The sequence below is a fragment of the Marmota flaviventris genome, chromosome 12 (genome assembly GCF_047511675.1).
Source record: "Marmota flaviventris isolate mMarFla1 chromosome 12, mMarFla1.hap1, whole genome shotgun sequence".
NCBI classification, from domain to species: domain Eukaryota; kingdom Metazoa; phylum Chordata; class Mammalia; order Rodentia; family Sciuridae; genus Marmota; species Marmota flaviventris.
Genome location: NC_092509.1, coordinates 79,345,769 through 79,365,726, shown reverse-complemented (window position 1 = coordinate 79,365,726; position 19,958 = coordinate 79,345,769). Strand labels below are relative to the sequence as shown.

At 52.2% G+C, this 19,958-nt stretch overlaps 1 protein-coding gene across 1 annotated transcript in view; it reads right to left on the bottom strand.

Annotated features, from left to right (window-relative positions):
• Nucleotides 1-2,667: 2,667 nt before the first annotated feature.
• Lmod1 (leiomodin 1) overlaps nt 2,668-19,958 on the bottom strand; it is a 40,543-nt gene continuing 23,252 nt past the window's right edge. Inside the window, exons 2-3 of the mRNA XM_027945551.2 lie at nt 4,585-6,105; nt 2,668-3,405 (exon numbers count right to left, since the gene is read on the bottom strand). Of these exons, the coding sequence (XP_027801352.2) occupies nt 3,379-3,405; nt 4,585-6,105 (1,548 nt within the window). The 3' untranslated portion in view covers nt 2,668-3,378. The remainder of the gene's footprint in view (nt 3,406-4,584; nt 6,106-19,958) is intronic.

Below are 19,958 nucleotides of genomic sequence, written 5' to 3'. Positions count from 1 at the left end.
TCTAGAGTCGAGGAAGGGAGAAGGTGTGGAGCTCTCCAGTTTATAGTTAATTTTGCGACACACTAAAAGTAAGAATTCTAAGAAAAAAGGAAAAGCCCTGACAGTGGCTTCTACATACTCTGAGCAGAGGACCCTGTCACATACCAGGATGCTTTAAATGAGGACAATACTCTTTCATCTCTCCCAAAGCATGCTAATCTCTGACTCCATCTCCTGGGGCTCACCATCAGGGGAGTAAGGAAGGCCCAGTAGGGCGGAGTGAAGCCAGGAGCTGTCACTGTCCCTTCCCGTCACCTTGTTCTTCAGCTAGCACCCCTGAAAACCAGTCAGGCACCCTAGAAATGCAAGAAGGATTGGGGTACCCCATAGTGTAAATAGGATCTTGCTAGGTTGCAAGGGAACACTGAGCATTCTAAGATGGGCAGGTCTAGGAAGCCCAGATGAAGCTTTTTTACACAAACCGTGTCTGGATCTAGCATACCCCAGGGTTCAATCCCCAGTATAAAAAAATAAAATAAAACAGAAAATGTGGCATGAAGCCCTGGATATGATCACCAGCTCTGCAGAAAACAAAACCACAAAATCCCACAAAGGAACAACTTGATCAGGGAGGCAGAGCTTCTAGGGGGCTGGTAGTGAAGGAAGGGAGAGCCGGTAAGGAAGAGGATCTAGGGGGCTGGAGGCGGGAGCTCAGAGACGGAGAAGTTGCGCAGGCAAGGCGGGGCAGCCGGGGAGGCACTCAAGGGCCCGACTTAAGGCTGACTTCAGAGGCTCCCGCAGAGAGCTACCTACGGGAACCACAGTGTATGGCACTCCAGCCCCTGAGGGGCGGTCTTGGTCTTCCAAAAGCACGATCCTGGGTGAAACTTGCCCAGAACTTTTGTTTCTTGAAGAGGAGTGAGCCAGGAGGAGATCTGGAGTGAGACTGAGCCCGGAGCCTCTGGAGCTCCTGTGACAATAAGTCTGGCAAGAGCCTCGGCAGGCCCCAGGTGCCTGTCCCTGGCTAGGGCCAGGCTCTGGAGTTTCCTGGGGACCGAAGGTAGGTGGGAAGGGCACTTTTCCTGCAGGGGTGAGGCCAGACAGGATGGGACCCGGGGCCGTAAGGACTAAGCCAGAGGAGCAGGAGAGCTGGAAGGGGAACCGCCAGAAGTTGATGGGGGCGGGGAGAGCTGAGGGCGGGCGGCGGTGTCCAGGGTATTCCGACGGGGATTGCAGGCTGACTCTGCAGAACTGAGTCGTGGCTTTTCCTAGATGTATGCATGATGGACTGGTTGTCAGGGGACCTGGGTTTGAGTCCGGCTTCATCATCTTGGACAAGTTATCTGCTTTCTTTGAAGCTCATACTCTGGATTAGGATAAAACATCTCTGGCTCTTTCCCCCTGGGTTTCAGGAAGGGAAAGCCAGCAATCCCCTGACTCCCTGTGAAGCCAGCAAACTCCTGACTCCCAGTGCGAGCGGAGCAGGTGGGCGGCGGTGCGAACATGTCCTGCAGAAATGCGTCCCGGCGAGTACCGTCCCCTTTCCCACAACAGAACAGGTCGTGAGTGCCCGCGTCCGCTGCGTGCCTTGCGCTCTCCTTTGGCCCTCCAAGACCGCGAGCAGAGCCCCCGAAACAGTCCCCTAGGGTGCGACAGGCTCCCAGTCCCATCCGCCCTTCTTCTTTTCCTGGCCCAGGTAGCCTCCTCCAGGTCCCCAGAGCACCTAGAGGAGCAGCGGGAGAACGTGGTAAGCTGTCTACCCCCAGATGGCGCTGTGCCCCCGCATCAAGTTCAGAGGCACCAGAGAAATGATTACATCATCCCAGGCCCCGGCAGGATCCCCCAGGAGGGCGGAGGAAGGGAATAGGCTTCTCCTCTGGCTAAACCGTGTTCAAGTTTGGTAGAAAGGGCTCTAAGGTGACAGGTTCTGTTGAAGCCTGAAGATTTGGAGATTGGTTCTGTTAGGTTTCTAGTGCTTTCCTGAGGCACCATCACCAGTCTCATCTCAGTGGGGTGGGGGTAAGCAGGAGGATCTGTTATGAGAAGCAGCTCTGAAGGCTCAAGACCTGTGCCCTCTGCCTTTTGCTAGTTGTGTGATCATAGACAGTTAATCTCTGTCTCATACTTTATCTGCAAAATGGAGAGAACATGAGTATCCACCTCACAGAGTTGAAGGATAACCGGAAAAATACAGAGCATCTAGCTAGTGAACATAACCCAGCAGGCATAGGGGGAAATGGCTTAGCTTCAGCTCATACCTTCTGAGGTAGAGTGTACCCTGGGATCTGGTGTGGGTGCTACTCCCTGCATGGTCCTTCCTGGGCCTATGACTGCTGTGGGGAGCTGGCTGTGAGCCCACAGTTGGGAAGAGTCATGGAATGAGCATCCCCTGAACTTGCCTAATATAGCCATCTAGGGCCCCAAGCTTGGCTCTGCCGTGTTACCCTGAGACCAGCTCTGGACACTGAGTCCAGGCAGGAAGCCTAATTCAGAAGCACACCCAGGACAACTACTTTGGGGGTTCCTGCACCCAGAGCTTAGGCTTTCCGCCATGTGATCCTTTTGTGGTGGTAAACTGAGTTTATGGTCAACTTGTACAGTGAGGCAGGGAACCTGAGCTTCTACAGCTTTCCTGGGAGCCCTGGGTGAGTATCAGGACCTGTAGTATATGACAGAGGTGAGACATAGTGACTCTCAGCTAAAGGTTTGTATATATTATCAAAATCTTATGGAAAAACAGATACACAGCTATTTTTACAACAGCGGGTGGGTGTGAGGAAAATGTCTGCTTTGGCATCAAACCTTCAGGTCTGTTCCTTTCCTCTCCTCTGGAGCCTAATCCCACCGGGCACTGTCCATCCAGGCCAGCTGCCCTCCGTGTCCTCAGCCCCTCCTACTCTCCCCTTGGACTCCCACGCCCTGGCTCCCTCTGCCATTGCCCCTCAGAGTACCACTGGCCCAGCAGCTTTGCCCCAAGGGCTCCTCAGTGGCCTGGATCCTGGCCCTGAAGGGCAGTGGGGCTGGATATGTGGTCCCTGGGGGACATCTTTCCTGGATCATAGGCCTTTTGAAGCGTGCCAACTACAAAGGGCCTGGGCAGTGCCATCTTCTCCATGATGCACAAAAAAAAAAAAAAAAAAAAAAAAAAAAAACTCTTCTTGTCCAGAAACCTCAGCTCCAGGCATCAAAGCAATTTTTGGAGAGCCCCAGAGACAAGAAAAGGAAGGTGAGAGGAGATGCAGCGTCCTCCCTTGAGTGTGGCCCAGGCCTTGAGCTCTCCCATGGCAGAACAGGGACAGCCACAGAAGGTCAGCCAGAGTGGTGTGGGCAGGGTCTGTGCAGCCCTGGATGTGAGCCAGGGCCGTCATGGCCTTGGCACCAGAGCCCGGCAGCCTGGTCCTACTGAAGCAGCTTGGGCACTTCCACCTGTAGGGCAGAGAGACAGGTTAGAGCAAGGAGTTTGGCAACTGGGCCTCTGGAATTCATCTCACCTCCCTCCCTTCTGGAAGTACACCATCCCACACCTCTCAATATGTGTCTGTGGGATGAATGTATGAGGTATTGACACTGAAGGAGCATTTCTCCTGTTCTGTAACAACTAGACATCAGAGCCCAGCAAGTTGAGAGGCTGAGGCAGGAGGATCAAAAATTCAAGGCCAGCCTCAGCAATTCATCAAGGACCTGTTTCAAATTTAAAAGGGGTGTGTGTGTGCTGGGGATGTAGCTTGGTGGTAGGTTCAATACCCAGTATCACAAAAAGTTAACAAACAAAAAACCTGGATGTCATCAGATGACCACTAGAATTATAAGTGAGGTTGTCCTTTATCTCATGGTGTCCAGTGGCAAATAATGTGAGAGTAGGATATTCACTCAGACAGGCAAATGACGATGGACTTTGTCATCCAGGGAGGCAGGACTATGAGAAGTAGGGTGCCCGGGGATGATCCATGTGTCCATTGCACTGGTTAGTCAAAGATAAACTATACTGAGGGCAAACCTTTGGGATAGACTGACCCATAGAACTGAGCTGATCCTGAGAGGGGATTACATAAAACCAGTATCACTTTTGTTTGGGGAAATGGAGAAAAGGAGACTCGGGGGAAGAAGCCAGGTGCAGTGGTACAGGCCTATAATTCCTCCTGCCCAGAGGATGAGAGGCAGGAGGATCCCAAGTTTGAGGCCAGCCTAAGCAATTTAGCAAGACCTTTTTAAAATAAAAAAGACTGGGGAGATAGCTCAGTGACAAAGAGCCCCTGGGTTCAATATCTCCAGTTTTTTTGGGGGGGAAGGAGAAGACAACCTAGAGGAAGAGCCACAGCAACACTCCATGTGTGGAGGCTGCCTCTCCATTAGCAGGAGGAACAGGTTTGATGGCTGGTGAAGGAGTTCCAGGTGTGGAGGGCGAGGCTAAAGGAAGCATAGAGTCCCACCTGTAAGGGAGATACAGATGTGGCCTGCCTGGGGGCAGGAGCATGGCTGAGATGACCTGCAGGCCCCGGGGTCTGGGTGCACCTGCAGGAGTGTCTGCATGCTGGCCTGTTACAACTGCCCTCTCCTGTCAGCCCCTGGGCACCCTGCCCTGTGGCCACGCCCACAGCAACTTGCCTTCTTCAGCTGTTTAAGGTTGCTGGAGCGGATGGCGGCCAGGAGCTGGTCACGTGAGTTCTTCTCCTGGGCAGGGAGGACTTTGTCTCCCATTTTCCTCTGAGTGGCTGGGGAGAGGGAGTTCTTCAGGTTCTCCATGATAAGGGGTGGAGCCAGGGGCGGGGGAGGAGGGGGAGGGGCAGCTGGAGCACCCCCTTTCTTTGGGGAGTTCTTTGGAGCAGGCTTGGGAGATGGCTGGGGTGAAGGTTTGGGGGAGCCCTTGGCCAGGGCCCCTCCCTTGGGCACCTCCAGCAGGTCCTTCTTCTCTCCGCTGGCTTCCTGGGCCTGCCTTTGCTCCTGCAGCCGCTTTTGTCGCTGCTTGTCCATGTTGCGGCTGAGCAGGTTGGTGACGGTCATTCGGGGCCCGGCAAGCTCAAAATGGTAGCCGAGCTTGAGCAGGGTGGTGTTCTCCTTGAGCAGCTTGGCGATCTCCATCTCCGTCTTGCCCCCGCAAATGTGCCGCTGGTTGTGGAAGCGCAGCTCGGTCAGCGTGTTGTTCTGGAGGAGAGCTCGGAAGATGGCCAGGATGCCCTTGCCCGTGATGTGGTTGGAGTCCAGGTTGAGGCTGGTGATGGTCTTGTTGGCCTTGAGCATGATGGCTATGGCGAAGGCCACGTGGTCGTCCGCGCGCGTGTTGGCCAGGGCGAACACCTTGACCACGGTGTTGAACTCCAGGGCCTCGGTGAACCTGACCAGGATCTCGTTGGTGATGCAGTCCGAGTTGTTGACGTTCACTTCCGTCATCTCCGGATCGTTGTTCTTCACTCTCTCCAGAGGCTCGTCAAAGATGCTGGGGGCCGCTTCCTCCTCCGCCCTGGGGGGCCCCTCCGAGGGTTTGCTGGGGCTGGGGCCTCCAGCGGCCTGTTTCTCGGCTGTCTTGGTCTTGCTCTCTTCCTGGGCCTCCTTCTCACTTGGGGACTCCTCCCTCTGGACTTTCTCAACCTCCTTTTTCGTGTCCCTGTCCTCGGTTCTTCTTTTTGCCCCCCCCTCCTCCTTTTTCCTATCTGTGTCCCCAGTGGCTCTTTTTGTCTTCTCATCCTCCCGTCTCACATCTGTGCTCCTGCTGTCCCCCTTTACCTTCTCACTGTCCCCTCTCTTGGCCAGCTCCTTCACCTCCTCGCTCTTCTTGTCCTTGTCCTTGATCAGGCCTGAACTCCTGTCACTCCGTCTCTTCTCCTCTTCCTTCCTGACGGCCACCGTCTTCTCGTCTCCTCTCCCATCCTTCCCTGCCTCCTTCTTGTCCACCACAGCCCTGACCCGGCCCTTGTCGATGCCCCTGATCACCTTCTCCTCCTTTGGCTTCTCCCCACTCCTGCCATCAGCTTCCTCTTTGTCTCTGGAGAAGCTTTTCTTTAGTCCGCCCCTCTTTGGCTCCTTTCCCAGGTCTGAGTCCCGTCTGGGGCCCAGGGCCTTTGTGCTGGCATCTCTGCCCCTTTCCTCTCCATTCTTGGCATCGGCTCTGGTCTCCACTTGCTTGCTTTCCTAAGAATTCAGAAAAGAAAAATAAACATGAAGAGCTGGCTTCAGTAGAGGAGCGGGTTACAGGACAAGCGAGGGAGCACTTATACAACTGCCCTTGGGCCTCCGAAGGACACTGGGTGTTTGGGAGAGTGATGGGCATGTCCCTGAGAGAATAGCAGAAGTGGGGCTTTGCGGGATTCCAATCGGAGAGAACAGGCCAGTGTCAGACTCCGCCACGGGTCATGAGATGCCAGAAAGAACACCTGCAGAGGTTTGGACCAAGCGCAGTTTCTTTCCCAGAGCATCTTCAGACCCAGATTTGCCTTTCTGTCATGGATGATTTACCCATGGCACCTCTGACCCCCTTAAAAGGACTGCTTCTAACAATGTTAGCACCTGAGGCAAAAGCAAAAATCACCAACACTGATCCTGTTTTGAATTTTTTTTTTTTTTCAGTGCTGTAGATTGAACTCAGAACCTTGCACATGCGAGGCAAGCGCTCCTGCTACTGAGCTATATCCCCAGTCCTTTTTCCTCTGTTTTGAGAAAGGGTCTTGCTAAGCTGTGGAGGCTGGTCTTGAACTTGGAATCCTCCTGCCTCAGCTTCCCAAGTTGCTGGGATTATAGGTGTGCGCCACCTCACTTGGCTTCTGCCCCTGTGTTCTGTGCTCAAGTTCACACTGCCTCATACCTAGTCCCAGCCCTGCTGCCAAGGGGAGGTCACCAGTTCTCAGATACTGGAATGTTATAAGCCAGTACATTGACAAAGAAAAAAGAAATTGAAAGAATCAAGACAGGGTTGCTAACATTGTACCAATTAAGGATATTCATAAATTTTACCTAGCAACATCATCTCATTGAAACAAGGAGCTAATTATTAAGAAGTGGGTAACAGACCAAAAGATGTACCTTTACAGCAAATTGCAAAACACGTGTGTCTCTTCAGAAGTTCCCAGTGTTGTCTTTTACTTATTTATTTATTTATTGCAATGCTGGGGATGGAACCCAGGGCTTGATGCACGTTGGGCAAGTACTCTGCCACTGTGCTGCATTCCCAGCCCTAGTCTTTATTTTTTAGTAAAAATTTTGCTAAGGTCAAGCCTCTCCCGTAGGTAGCCCTGGAGTCCACTAGGATTCTGCAACTCCACTTTGACCATGCAGATGTGGGCTGCTGCTTGGGGAGGCTGTGGGATGGAGTCAGGGGAACACAATGGAGGCTTGAGTGTCCACCAGCCACCCAGCACCTCCCTGGGGGAGAGGGGTATTTCTTGCTTCATGAAGTCGAGGAGCTATTTCAAGAGGACCTAGTGCACATCCCCACCACAGGATCAGAGGAAGCAGCAGATTACCTACAATACGGCATTAAATTTAACTGTCCAACTGGGACTCCAAGATATGCTAGGAGGACCTTCCTTAAAGGCGCATTGAGAGACCATGGCCTGAGCATGGAGGGTTTCTTTTAAGAGAGCCCAGTGGGGTGTGGAAAAGGGGAAGGAAGAAAGGCACTCCTTGTCCCAGAGGGAATGGAGGGCAAGGTTGGCCCTTTGGAGACAGTTTGTACCGGAACCACAAACACATGCCATTGGAGACCAGCCCCTGGGTATTTGGCAAGAGAAGTCCTTGGCTCTTCTGCTAGACTCATAATAGGCAGCCCAGGGGCCCAGAGCCTGGTGGACAGAGCCTTGGAAAGGGCACTTGTTGCCTCCTGCCCTAGAATGCATGGGATTCCACCTGGAACTGTGGTGATGGAACAGGGGACCGAGAGCCCCCCCAACTCACTGTGGCCCCCAAGGAACTGAGTTTGCCACTTATGATTGCCCTGAATGGGAAGTGGTAATAACTTTTCTGTATGTAAAGAAGTATGCAAATAGGATGTAAATGAGGAAACCCAGTGGGTTTCCTTTTAGGGAACTTTTATAATGATCTGCCCTTATGTGACCAGGGACTCTCCTCCCCTCCCATGCCACATGCAGAGTGGTTCCATCCACCTGGAGCTTGGCGGTGAGAGCTGATGGCATGGTCTCTAGATATCATGCCTCCCTCTCCTTCCCTTCCCAGAATGCGTCCACAGCGGAATGTCTCAGAGCCCACCAGGCACGGCCCAACTGTCCGCTGCAGAGATGCCATGCCTCTCAGTCACAGGCTGCGCTGAGGGAAGCTGGGGACCCAGAGAGAGATGACAGCCAATTTCACCCAGCAGGTTCAGGAAAAACTGAGGGTTAGGCTTGATTGTCTCACGAACAGCCACTGTTATGGTTTGGATGTGAGGTGTCCCCCAAGAGCTTACATGTGAGACAATGCAAGAAGGTTCAGAGAAGAAATGATCCGGTTGTGAGAGCCTTAAACTAATCAGTGGATTGATCCCTGATGGGATTAACTGGGCGGTAGCTGGAGGCAGGTGGATGTGGCTGGAGGAGGTGGGAGTTGGGAGCGTGGTCATGGGGTATGTGTTTTGTATCTGGAGAGCGGGCTCTCTGCTCCCTGGTCACCACGTGAGCTGCTTCCCTCTGCCACACTCTTCGTCATGATGTCCTGCCTCAAATCGAGCCCTGAGGAGTGGAGCCGGCTGTCTATGAACTAAGATCTCTGAAACTGTGAGCCTTCAAATAAACTTTTCCTCTTCTACAATCGTTCTGGTCAGATCTCTTAGTCACAGCAATGAAAAAGCTGACTAAAACAGCCACCAAGTCAATGTCACTGCCTCCGACCTTCCTATTAGGGGCCCAGGCTCTCCCTCCTGCCTGCCCAGAATCCCTTGGGTCCCCGAGTGCCCTTGCTGTCCATGGGACCTCAGTAAACCTCATCAGGCTCTGGGATCCCATTCAGAGCCTTCGCTCCCTTCCCAACCAGGGCTTGTTTTCCACATTTGAACACTTTTCTCCCTTACATCCCAGGTCCTGACCTCTGCCCTCTGTCCTCCGGTGGGACTCCTGGCCACTCCCTCTCAGGTGCTTCCCCTCCGCTGTGGTCCTGCTTGGCTAGGATCTGCCAAGTGCCTGTTCTGGGGAGGTGTGCCAACCCTTTAAAAAGAACCTAATGAAAAACAGGCCGAGTGGGGGAGGGGGAAAGGGCTGATTAATCATCAGTTTCCTCCAAATAGCCAGGAATGAGTGGGGCTGGGGCTTGTTGCGGCTCGAGCAGCCCTGGGAGCTCAGATGTTGCCTTAAAAGGAGAAGGAGCCCGGAGTCCTCCCTGGCCTGGGATTTCTGTGGGGCGAGTTCCTCGGCACACACCAGCGCCGTCTCCTTCAAGCTTATCTGAGAAGGAGTCCAGGCTGACTTCTTTTTGTTTCTAGAACTAGTGGTGCATCCTGGTGACCTCCAGAGGTTATTTTTGCATGTGTTCCTGTCCGTAGTCTTTAGTTTGTTCCTTATAGCAAAAGGGGTTTAAGTTAGCCATGATAAAGAACTTCCATAGAATGACAGTTTGTATCTTCTAGATGGGAGCCCTAAGTAACAATATCTTTTCCCCCTTGGGAAAACCTGAAGGGGTAGGGAAAGCCCATAGGCAGGGGAATGGAAAGGATGACTTCAGAAATCCTCTAGTGGGGCTGGGCACAGTGGTGCACCCCTAGGGAGGCTGAGACAGGAGGATTGGAAGTTTGAGGCCAGCCTCAGCAACTTAGCAAGACCCTAAGCAATTTAGTGAGATCCTGTCTCCAAATAAAAAATAAAAAGGACTGGGAATGGTCACATGAGTTAGATCCATGTTCAGTGCCCCTGGTGGGGTCAATGGGCAGAACACACCATCTTTTTCCTCACAGGGGTCTTCTGATAGGATTCCCTGTGGAGTCTTATCTAACTGCAGAGAAGAGAACAATTTACCACCTCCCTTGCCAAAAGAGCAGAGGAGAATTGTCTATCCAGAAGGCATCTGTATATAAAGACATAAAGACAGACAATTGTCTAACTTAAAAAGTGAGAACTTTCTGGTATGAGAGTCAAAGCCTCTGAGTCTGCGCTCAGCACCCGCTCGCTCAACCCCTGCTGGCTCATGCCAACTCCTCTCAGCTCATCTCTTTCCTTCCTGTGACCCAGCACCTGAGGAGGAGGCGTCTGCCCCTCTGAGAGCCATCCTAGCCCCAGACAGCTGCCAGGAGTCTGCAGGAGGACCCTAGGCTGTCAGAAGGCACAGGACTTCTGCTTTTGCTTTTGCTTGTGTCCCCTTTCCAGCCACTTGCCTAGGAGAGACAGAGTGATGGAGGGCAGGGGCGCCTGCATGACTGTACCCCTCACGTGTGATAACCCCGCTGTGAAGTCAGGCACCTTTGTTTCTCCCTAAAGCAAGACTGAGGTGATGCTGACTCAGACGGCAGTGGCCCTCTTGCTGTGCTCAGTACCTCCAAGGGCTTCTGGCTGGAGGCATCCAGAACGCCCCCAGCTGGAGCTCCAGGCTGGATGCAGGGCTTCAGGTCCTCAGCTCGGCTTTTGGTAGACCCTCTTCCCAGGCCTTAGCTGCCATTGTCCCTGAGGGCATTGACAGGCTCCTGCGTGTGGATCCAGAACTCACTAGAAAATGCATTTCTACCTTGGCGGTGGCCTGCTTCTTGCTTCCCCCAGATCAATGGGACATCTCCTAGTCCTGCTCCCAATGTGCTGACCCCTTGCCACCTGTCCTTCCTGGTCTTGCACAAGATCTCACTCCCCTGCTCTTCTCAAGAAGCTGTCCCAGCAGGGGGCACTCCCTCCAGCCACCTGGTGACCTCCTGGTCTCAGGAACTGCGGCTGCCAGTGTCATCTGTCTGCACAAGGGGGGGCTGGGAGGAACTGGCCACAGGTCCCCTGGGAGAGCAGCTCGCTTTCAGGGCTGGTGCGAAGGGCAGGCAAGCAGACGGGCCCCGACTGGTGGGGATCAAAGGAGTCGTCTCCTCGGTCTCCTGCCTCACTCCATGTGACTCTTTTATGGGTTTTCCACCAAGAAGAAAGTTTCTAGATTCTCCTAGCAAGCAGTTTTGGGAGGGTCCACTGCTGTTTGGGGAAAATAGCATCGCCAGGGCTGGCAGTCTGGGAAGGGACCACAGGAAATGCGGTCTGTGACACAGCATTCCTCTACTGAGGCTCTGCCCGGTTCATTAGACAGATCTTTTAATAACTGGCATTGCCCATAGAGAGCCACAGGTCCCCTTCAGAGCTATCAGGAAAACTGGGGATTGTTCTGGCAAAGGTCTAACCATGGTGGCATGGAAGCCCAACTGCCTGGTTGGCCCGTGTGCAAATCCCAGCTCTGCCCCCTGATAGCTGTGTGACCTTGGGTAAGTCACTTAGGCCCTCTGAATTTGTCTTATATGCACCAGACTGATCACCCTGGGGCTCCACACTGGGTTGTACAACCCCCTAAAAAGGTCAGGCAGCCCCTTTCTCAGCTCCTGCCTGGCAGTGGACAAAGTCTGGGCACCTCACAGCATCCCCTGGCCCTTTCCAGATCATCCCATGCCAGCCTCCCCGATTCCAAAGCCCCCCACTCTAGGAAACACAAACTGTCTCCACTGGCCCTTGAGGACAAGTTCTGAGGGAAGCTCTCTTCACCCCTCCTAATTGTAAGAGGCTGATGAGGAAACCGAAGCCTCAGAGATGGGGCTGGAGAAGTGGGGAGGAAACAGGCAAGAGGAGAGAGTGAGCCCATAACCTTCCTCCCCTTCAGCTAACATCTCTGGAAAGAAACTTTCTGGAATGTTCAAGGGCTTGTACACACGACCACACATACACTCAGTTCCTCCCATACTGGAGTACAGTTAGTCTCATAAAAATAGGGACTTAACATAGAATTCCTAATTTGGGGTTGGGAGCCTTTGTCCTATGATGTGGGGCTGCAGTGCCACCTCCTCCCATGCTTTCTGAGACCACTGACCGACCACTCTGCACATCTGGAGCGCCCAGCCCCTGACCACAGAGGACAGCATGGAAGATGCCCTGCAAGGGCTTCGCACAGCCTGGTGCTCAGGGAAGGCTTGTTGGCATGGACAGCCACGCGCACCATCCAGTAATCCACATGGAGGCTGTCGGCAACAAAGAGGGGCCAGGCCCAGAGACACCCACGTCACCCCAGTCTGGCCCGTCAACACCAGCGGTGTGCAGATGTCCCCATCAGGCCTGCTCCCAACCTGGAGCCTACTAGTGAACACTCAGTAAACATGACCCAGTCCTGGAGGCTTTTCCCCTGCATCCTCAAAACGAATGCGAGCCATCTGGACACAACCTCTCACAGGCCCAGGGCTTCAGAGAGGGTAATGCGGGCACCCCCAAGGGAGGCGTGCACCTGGTGAGCTCTGGGCTGAGAAGCCAGGGCCAGTGCAGTCACAGAGCTAAGAACAGCTGCACTCGCAAGCATCCGGGACTCCTGCTGCCCAGCCCCACCCTACCTGGCCTCTCTCTGGCTTCCCAGGCACCCCAGTGGTCAGCCCAGCCACTTGTGAGCAAGTGGGTCAGCTCCCAAGGGTAGTACAGAGGATCAGCCCCCTGGCAGAGAGATGCCCATCTGCAGATGGTCCTGCCTCAGGTCTGGGAATGGCAAAAGTCAGACTGTTCCTTCTACTGGGTGAGAAAGCCAGAGAAACCCTGGCACTGGGGGAGCTCACTTCCCAACTTTAAGCCCCTTTGTCTGAGGGGTATGACCCCCACCCTGGGCTGCCAGTCCACCTGAGAAAAGATCCAGGACCTTTGTTCAACCCTTTTCCCCAAATCCTCAGTCCAGGGAGCACCCCCATGGGTTCTTAACACCTCACCTCTCCAGCCTAACAAGAGCTGACCTCTCCAGAGCTGCCTGACATGCTGTTCCATGTGTTCCTGGATGGTAACCAACTCCCATGCTCCCTACTGTGGCCCACCGGGGACTGAGTACTGTCATCCTTGTTTTAGAGAAGAAGAAATGGAAGCCCAAGAACCCACAGCTAATAATGTTGAAGCAAGGATTCAAGTTCAGGTTCTCAGGCTCCAGACTTTTAACCCCTCTGCCATCTTCCTCAGTATCCACAGGGCATTGGCTCCAGGAGCCCCTCAGATACCAAAGTCTGTGGATGCTCAAGTCCCTAATAAAAAATGGCCTACTGTTCACATCGAACCTAGGCACATCCTCCGAATGCTTTAAATCATCTCTAGATTACGTATAATACGTAAAGCAATGTAAATTATATGTAACTAGTTAATACTGTATTTTTAAATCCATATTATTTTGACTGCTATACTGTTATTTTTAATTTTTTAATATAGTCTATCCATAGCTAGTTGAATCTGCGAATGTGGAACCAGGGGGTGAGGAGGCCAGTTGTATTACACTGTGGTGTGTGAGTGGGGCCATAAGCCAATCCACTCTTTCCCCAGAATACCTAGTCCCCAGAGAGCTCTTCTACCCCGGCCATCCAACACTAAATAAGAATGCTGATACTAATCTCCACAACCATCTAGTAGTGTTTACATGGTGCCAGACTCCACAGCTAAGTGCTTCTCCCAAGTCCAGACAGAGCAGGCAGAGACTCCTCAGGCTTTAGTCTCAGCAGGAGGAAGCTAGGGGGAGGGGCCTGCCCGGGGTGGCTGGTGGGAGCCAGCGCCCTTCAATTCAGGGACCCTCAGCTGTGTCGTGAGTGGTTTTCCTTTCCCACTGTTTCCCATAATATTTTTCCTTCATGACCTAATGACTATCACATTACCATAGTACCTAAGAAGCAATCCCAACACTCACCCCTTTCACATAGTGAGGGACAGTGAGACTTAGGTTCTGCAATATACTACCTGGGCAAGGAGACATTTCAAACATTCAAATTCAAACATTCTTTTCCTTTTAAAGGCAGAATACTATTCCACTGTATGTACATACCACGTTTTGTCAATTCATTCATCTGTTGAGGGACACTCGGGTTAGCTGTGGCCCTTCTGAATAATGCTGTTACAAATATGTGTGTCCTAATTTCTGAGTTGTTATTCTCAACTCCTTTGGGCATCTGCTCATCAGTGGAACTGCAGGAACAAGGCCCAAATTCTGACTTCTCTATTCCAGCCATCTTGACTGTGTCACCTCCTGTCCTATCTAGCCCTGTCATTCATCAACTTGCCAATACCCTCAGCCTGGTCACCAGTGATGGCCAAAGTCCCAACCCTGTAGCTTGCAACCCCTTGCCTGAGCTGCTCCCCATCCCAGGCTACTGGCTGTCTGGGGAGAGCAGCCCACCCACTGTGAGGGGCAGACCCCACTACCCACACCCTCCTGGGCAGTGCCAAGGCTAAGCACCAGCTCTGGAGTTCGAATGCCAGGGTTCCGGTCCCTGCCTTATGGCATCCTGGGCACGTTCATGAACCCCTCTCATCTGTCAAATGGGACCATAATCCTTCACAAATGGGCTGTTGAGAGGCTCCAATGAGAAGCCGTAGGCAAAGCATCTACAACAGCGCCAAGGGCTCCCGAAGATTGTAGGGAAAATCACCTGTCAGGACTGGTCCCACCCAGTTCCCTTCACATTCAGGGACCCTCTGGGACCGTGTGTCTCTAGTCTCAGACAGTCTCCTCGGGAAGAAACAGAAAGCCTCCAGTGGGATCCTCCAACCTCCAGCGTCACTCCTGCTGAATCCTGTCCTCATCCCTCTCCTGCTGCCTGGGGTCCACCTCACCCCATGGGCCCCAGCCTAGCCCTCCACTCTCCACACTCTCCCTCTTTCCCAGCTCCTTCCTCTCACCCTGTTACTTAGCTCCCTGCCTTCACCCCAAAATCTCTATCAGGCTCTGCCTCTGTCTGCAGCCTTCTGTACCCAGACTTCCCCCAAAGAACTCTACTTCTTCATCCCTCCTCGTTCCTCAGTTCCACACAATCTCACCTCACTCCCCTCAGTCCACAGCAGTTCATTTTCCGCCCCCCACCCCATGACTTCTGCCCCTCTTGTTGCTAAATCAGGTTCACATCTTTCATGCTTTATCTTGCTCAACTCCTGGAGGAACAATTGGTCCTGAGGACAGGCCCTCCTCCTGAATGCTTTCCTCCCCTGGTTTCCATCCTGCCCCCCATGGCTTTCCTCCTTTTCAGTCTCCCACAAGGTGTAGCCCACCCCCCACCTGCTGCCCCTCCTGGACACAGGCATGGGGCTGTTTTCAAGGTCTCATTTCAAGCCTCCTTGTTTCCACTTCTAGACCCTCTCTCTGGGTGCCCTCATCCACTCCACTGGCGTCAGTTGCCGTCTATGTTCTCTCCAAGCTACTACAGACGTTCAGACCCTTCTATCCCACTGTCAAGCAAACATCTTGGTTTGTGTGCCCCCAAAGAACCTCAAAAACTGGGCTTCTCATCCCCCGCCCCCTGCTCACTCCCACACACTCCCTGTCTTGGAGGATGGTTCCTCTAGATATCTCACGCTCTTCTCAGAAGCCCTTCTGGGAAGAGGAGAGGAGGGGAGGTTGGGAGGTGGCCGGACTCCTGTGCACTCACTTATCCCTTTCCTCCACCAGCAGCCCAAGGGGCGTGGGGGAGGCTGGGAAATCAGCCTCCTTCACAAAGACTACTTTACTCCCTGTCTTCCACATGTAGATGATAGAAAGTCTAACGCCTCTCAAAACAGCCTCTCTCCATCCTTTATCAGGTTGCCCTGGTCCCAGCCAGGCCAGCTCTCATGGGGTTGGGACAACAACCTTGTCTCGGATTTTGTTGATGTCCTCCAGGAGAATCTCCACACTGCAGCCTGGGGCCCTTCTAACACACACATCCCTCAACTCATTTCTTGGCCTACAACCTCAGTTGTCCCCCAACACCCTCAGGACAAGTACAGACTTGTAGGCCCCTCCTGACCTGGCCGCTGAAGTCCTCTCCTGGCGAGTTGGCTTCCCCTGCCCACCACCGCAGTCTCCATCCATCCTGCAAAACTCTTAAATGCCTGAGGCAGCTAGGCCTTGGGACATTTGCAAGGATGTTCCTATCCCTTGGAAAACTCTTCCCTTTCTTCCTGCTGAGCTCTGTCTGTCCTGAGAGGTTCAGATTGACCGTCTGGACTTTTTACTTTGGTTACAATGCAAGGTAACAATTTAACGTTTTCATTTCAAAGACATATCTAAAATCTGAACTACTTTTATGATTAGGAAGAAAAATTTTATTAAAAAAAAAAAGAAGAAGAATTATCACTGGGCACAGTGGCACACAGCTGTAATCCCAGCAATTCAGGAGTCTGAGGCAGGAGGACTACAAGTTCAAAGCCAGCCTGAGCAACAAAGCAAGGCCCTAAGCAACTTAGTGAGACCCTGTCTAAAAATCAAAAATACAAAGGGCTGGGGATGTGGCTCAGTGGTTAAGCACCCCTGGGTTCAATCTCTAGTACCAAAAAAAAAAAAAAGAGAGAGAAAGAGAAAATTATCTTAAAATAATCCAGTTCATAGCAAAAACAAAATAAAATAGAAAAGCAAGACCTGGGCTGCAGGAATAGACCAAGGGTAGAGTTCTTGCCCGGCATATATGAGGTTTGGGTTCCATACCCAGCCCTGAGAAACAAAGAAATTAAAAAATTAAAAAAAAATAAGATCCCTCAAGTCAGTGGCCGGGGAAAAGGTATGGAGTGCATGGAAGGGGCAGAGATTGGTGATCATTCCCCTCCTGCTGCTCAGCCTCTGCCTGGCTCTGCTGCGCAGGGAACCACCATGCAGCCTGGCCTCTCCTGGTCCTGTTCCAGCACTTACCAGTCATCTCTGGTGATAAATATTAGTGCTGAGCAGAAACCAGGAGGGTCTCAGGCCTCCTGCTCTAGTGTAAACAGCAACTCCACAGCTCATTTTTCTCTCCCAGGATGAACTTTGGCGGGTACAGTGGTACCCTGGAAAAGGGCCTTTCCTGATGCCGTTTGGCAGGAGACCAGCTCCACGGGGGAGCAGTGCCCCCATCTCTGTGCCTGCTCTGCCCTTGGAAGTGATGGGGAGCAGAAGCAACTTCCAGAAAAGAGAATGAATGATGTGCAAACTTGGGGGTGCTGGGCTCTTGCATGCAATCTATCACCAAACTCTCTGCCAAAGGGAAAGGGGATCCTTGGTTGCTTGAGTCTTGCAGGGGCCCAGTTTCTAGTGAAGGGGGTGTTGAATGGGGGAGGTGACCTGACCTTGAGGAGCAGTTCTGCCACAGGCACTAGAAAGAAGACCTGGTGGGAGCGATCACTTCTCCGGGTGCCCTTACTACCCTTACTACTTGCACCAGAGGCCTCTGCGTGCTTCTGCAAAGAGAAGACCCAGCTGGGAGGGGTGGCAGTTGCCTTCAGGCTGTGCTGGCCACACCTCCTAGGCAGGCCATTCTGGTTTCTCTTGGGTTATGAAGAACCCATCTCAGGGGCCTGGAGGTGCTTAGGGCAAAAAATTTCTCTGCCAGGGAAGGGTCAGCTCCACTGCTTTCTGCAGACCTAAATGTTTTGCCAACTGGTCTGGTGACTCATGCTGGGAAGCTTATAGTAAACCCCATTTTTGGAGAAGCCAGGAAATCTCTTTGGAGAGACAAATAAGACACTTGAGTGCTTTGCTGTCTAAATGCCTGCTTGCCACTTTCTGTATCTTCATTTCATCCCAGCCCAGATGAAAACCCAAGTGCGTTTGGAAAACATTGTAAAGATCTACTCAAAAGTCAGCTATTTTTCCCTGAGTGCTGGGTCCCTCTTGGGTCCCAGGGGGATAGCAAGAAGAACATGTTGTCCTCTTGCTGCTTGCTGGAGCTGTGAGTAGGCGCCCTGGCTCTCACCCAGACACCCTCCTTCTTTTTCTAAACAGAAAAGGCTACAACGGCCTAATTGGGCCCAGCTTCATGGGTGTTTGACCTCAGCAGTCCCGCAGGGCCCCATGCTCAGGCGGGCCCTGGGCTTTGTTTCATACTCTGCTGTGACCATTTGGAAGTCTTGATTCTTGAACAAGAGGGTTCAAGGCCCCACATCTCCCATCTTTAGATCATTTTATTTATCTATTTTTGAGTCATGGGGGATGAAACCCAGGGTCTCTTGTATGCTATGTAAGTCCTCATTTCATACATACATATTTCAGTGTACATCTCTAGAAGACAGAAACTTTTTAAGAAGATAGTTGAGATAACATTTCTTATGTGAACCACTAATAACAGCATTTGCCTCTTGATGGCCTACTGACCTTCAGCCCAAGGGCCCTTTCAGTAGCCCTCCCAACCCCTGGAACAGGAGTCCTTGCTCTGTGTTCCTACAGCAGGTCCAGCTCACAGCTCTCTGAGCACTAATTAGTTTACTCACCTGTCCCTGGACTAGACGGTGAGTGACTTGAAATATAAGAGACCCATCTTTTATTTCTATCCTTAGCCCCTGGCCTGGCAGAACACTTTGCAGTGAATAAATATTTGCTGGAATGAATTGCAAATATTTAAATCCTATCTACAGTGTCCCTGTTAAGCAGTGTGTGCTGAATAATTCCAGTGACAGGGAGCTTCGTTCTTTTTGAGGAACACAAGCCGACAAACACTGCCTCCCTCCTTTTCCTTCCTTTTCTCCCCACCCCAGCCCCTGCCCCAGTACTAGACATTGAACCCAGGGGCACTTCACCACTGAATTACATCCCCAGCCCTTTATTTTTATTTCGAGACAGGATCTTTCTAAATTGCCCAAGTTGGCCTTGAACTTGGAGATCTTTCTGTTTCAGCCTCCTGAAGTGAGCGTCACCATACCCGGCTCTTTCTTTCTTTTCTAAACAGGCTCTATCTCAGAAAGCCCTCCTGGGGCCATGTAAAACAAGGCCACCCCTTCTCTTCTGTAGGCTGCTCTTCTCTAGGGAAGAAAAGTTCTAGTTCACTGAGCCAAACCCATCCAAACAGAACTTTTTGGATCTTGGTTTTTGCTGTTTAAAAAGTTCATTGTCCCTCTCAGCTTCAGATAATCTGCAAATCTGGTAGACTTGGCTTCTAGATCCTTGTGCCCACTGAACAGGGCAGAGTCCAGGGTAGAACTCCTTGGCACCCTACCAGAAACCTCCAAGAAGCCCCCATCAGCACCCAACTGCACCACCTTCCACTTGACATCTCTCCTTCTGCCTCTAACCCATTGTGAGAAGCCTTTGCCAATGTTTTCCTGAAGTCTCTACAGGGGTCCAGGACAACACCACCTCCACTCCACACTGACTCTTCCTGGAGAATGTTTAACCCCACTAAAATGATGAACTTTGAGCCACCATGTCCCATGCCCAATTCTGGAAAGTCTCTCCTTTCAGACTGCAAAGGTATTACAACTCCCAAGCACAGTTCCCTTCCAATGGCTGAAGCCCTAGGAGACATAGGATCTTCATGGGCCATGGTCATGAGATGGGAGTTTCCCTTGCCATCTGAGAGGGGAGGCTGGGTCTTTCCCTCTGAGATACCCTGGGAGAGTCCGTCACACTTGAAGAACAAGCCAACCGTTTAGCTGAGTCGTTAAGCTCTAGGACAATTGGATGTGGGTCTGGTCATGCCACTGGGGGCGAGGGAAGGAGGAAGTCAGAATCTAGAAGGAAAGAGCAGCAAACAAAGATCCAAGCCATTGCATCATGGAGGCCAAGTGGCCTCTAAGCGCAGAACCTGGTGAATCCACAAGGGTGGTGGGAACCTGGAAGTAAAGCTTTGGAAGTAGCCTCCTTCAGAGAAGTCATCTGGGCATCAGAGACAAGAGAGGTACCTCAGTAGAGGGAACAAAATAGGCAAAGGCGTGGATTCACTGGAGCCTGGCAGGGATTGTAGAGAAGTTCTTTGTAACTGCAGCAGGGGAAGAAGGTGGTGGTGGGAGATGAACCCAGAATTGAGCTCTGGAGGCAGTTCATGATGGAATACACATGGTGCTAAGCAGTGGGGGCTTTGCCCAGTGGCCAGGGGAGAAGCACACAGATTTTTAACAGAGAAATAACATTGTATTTTGAAAAGATAGCTCTGACAGCTATTTGGAGGATGGAAT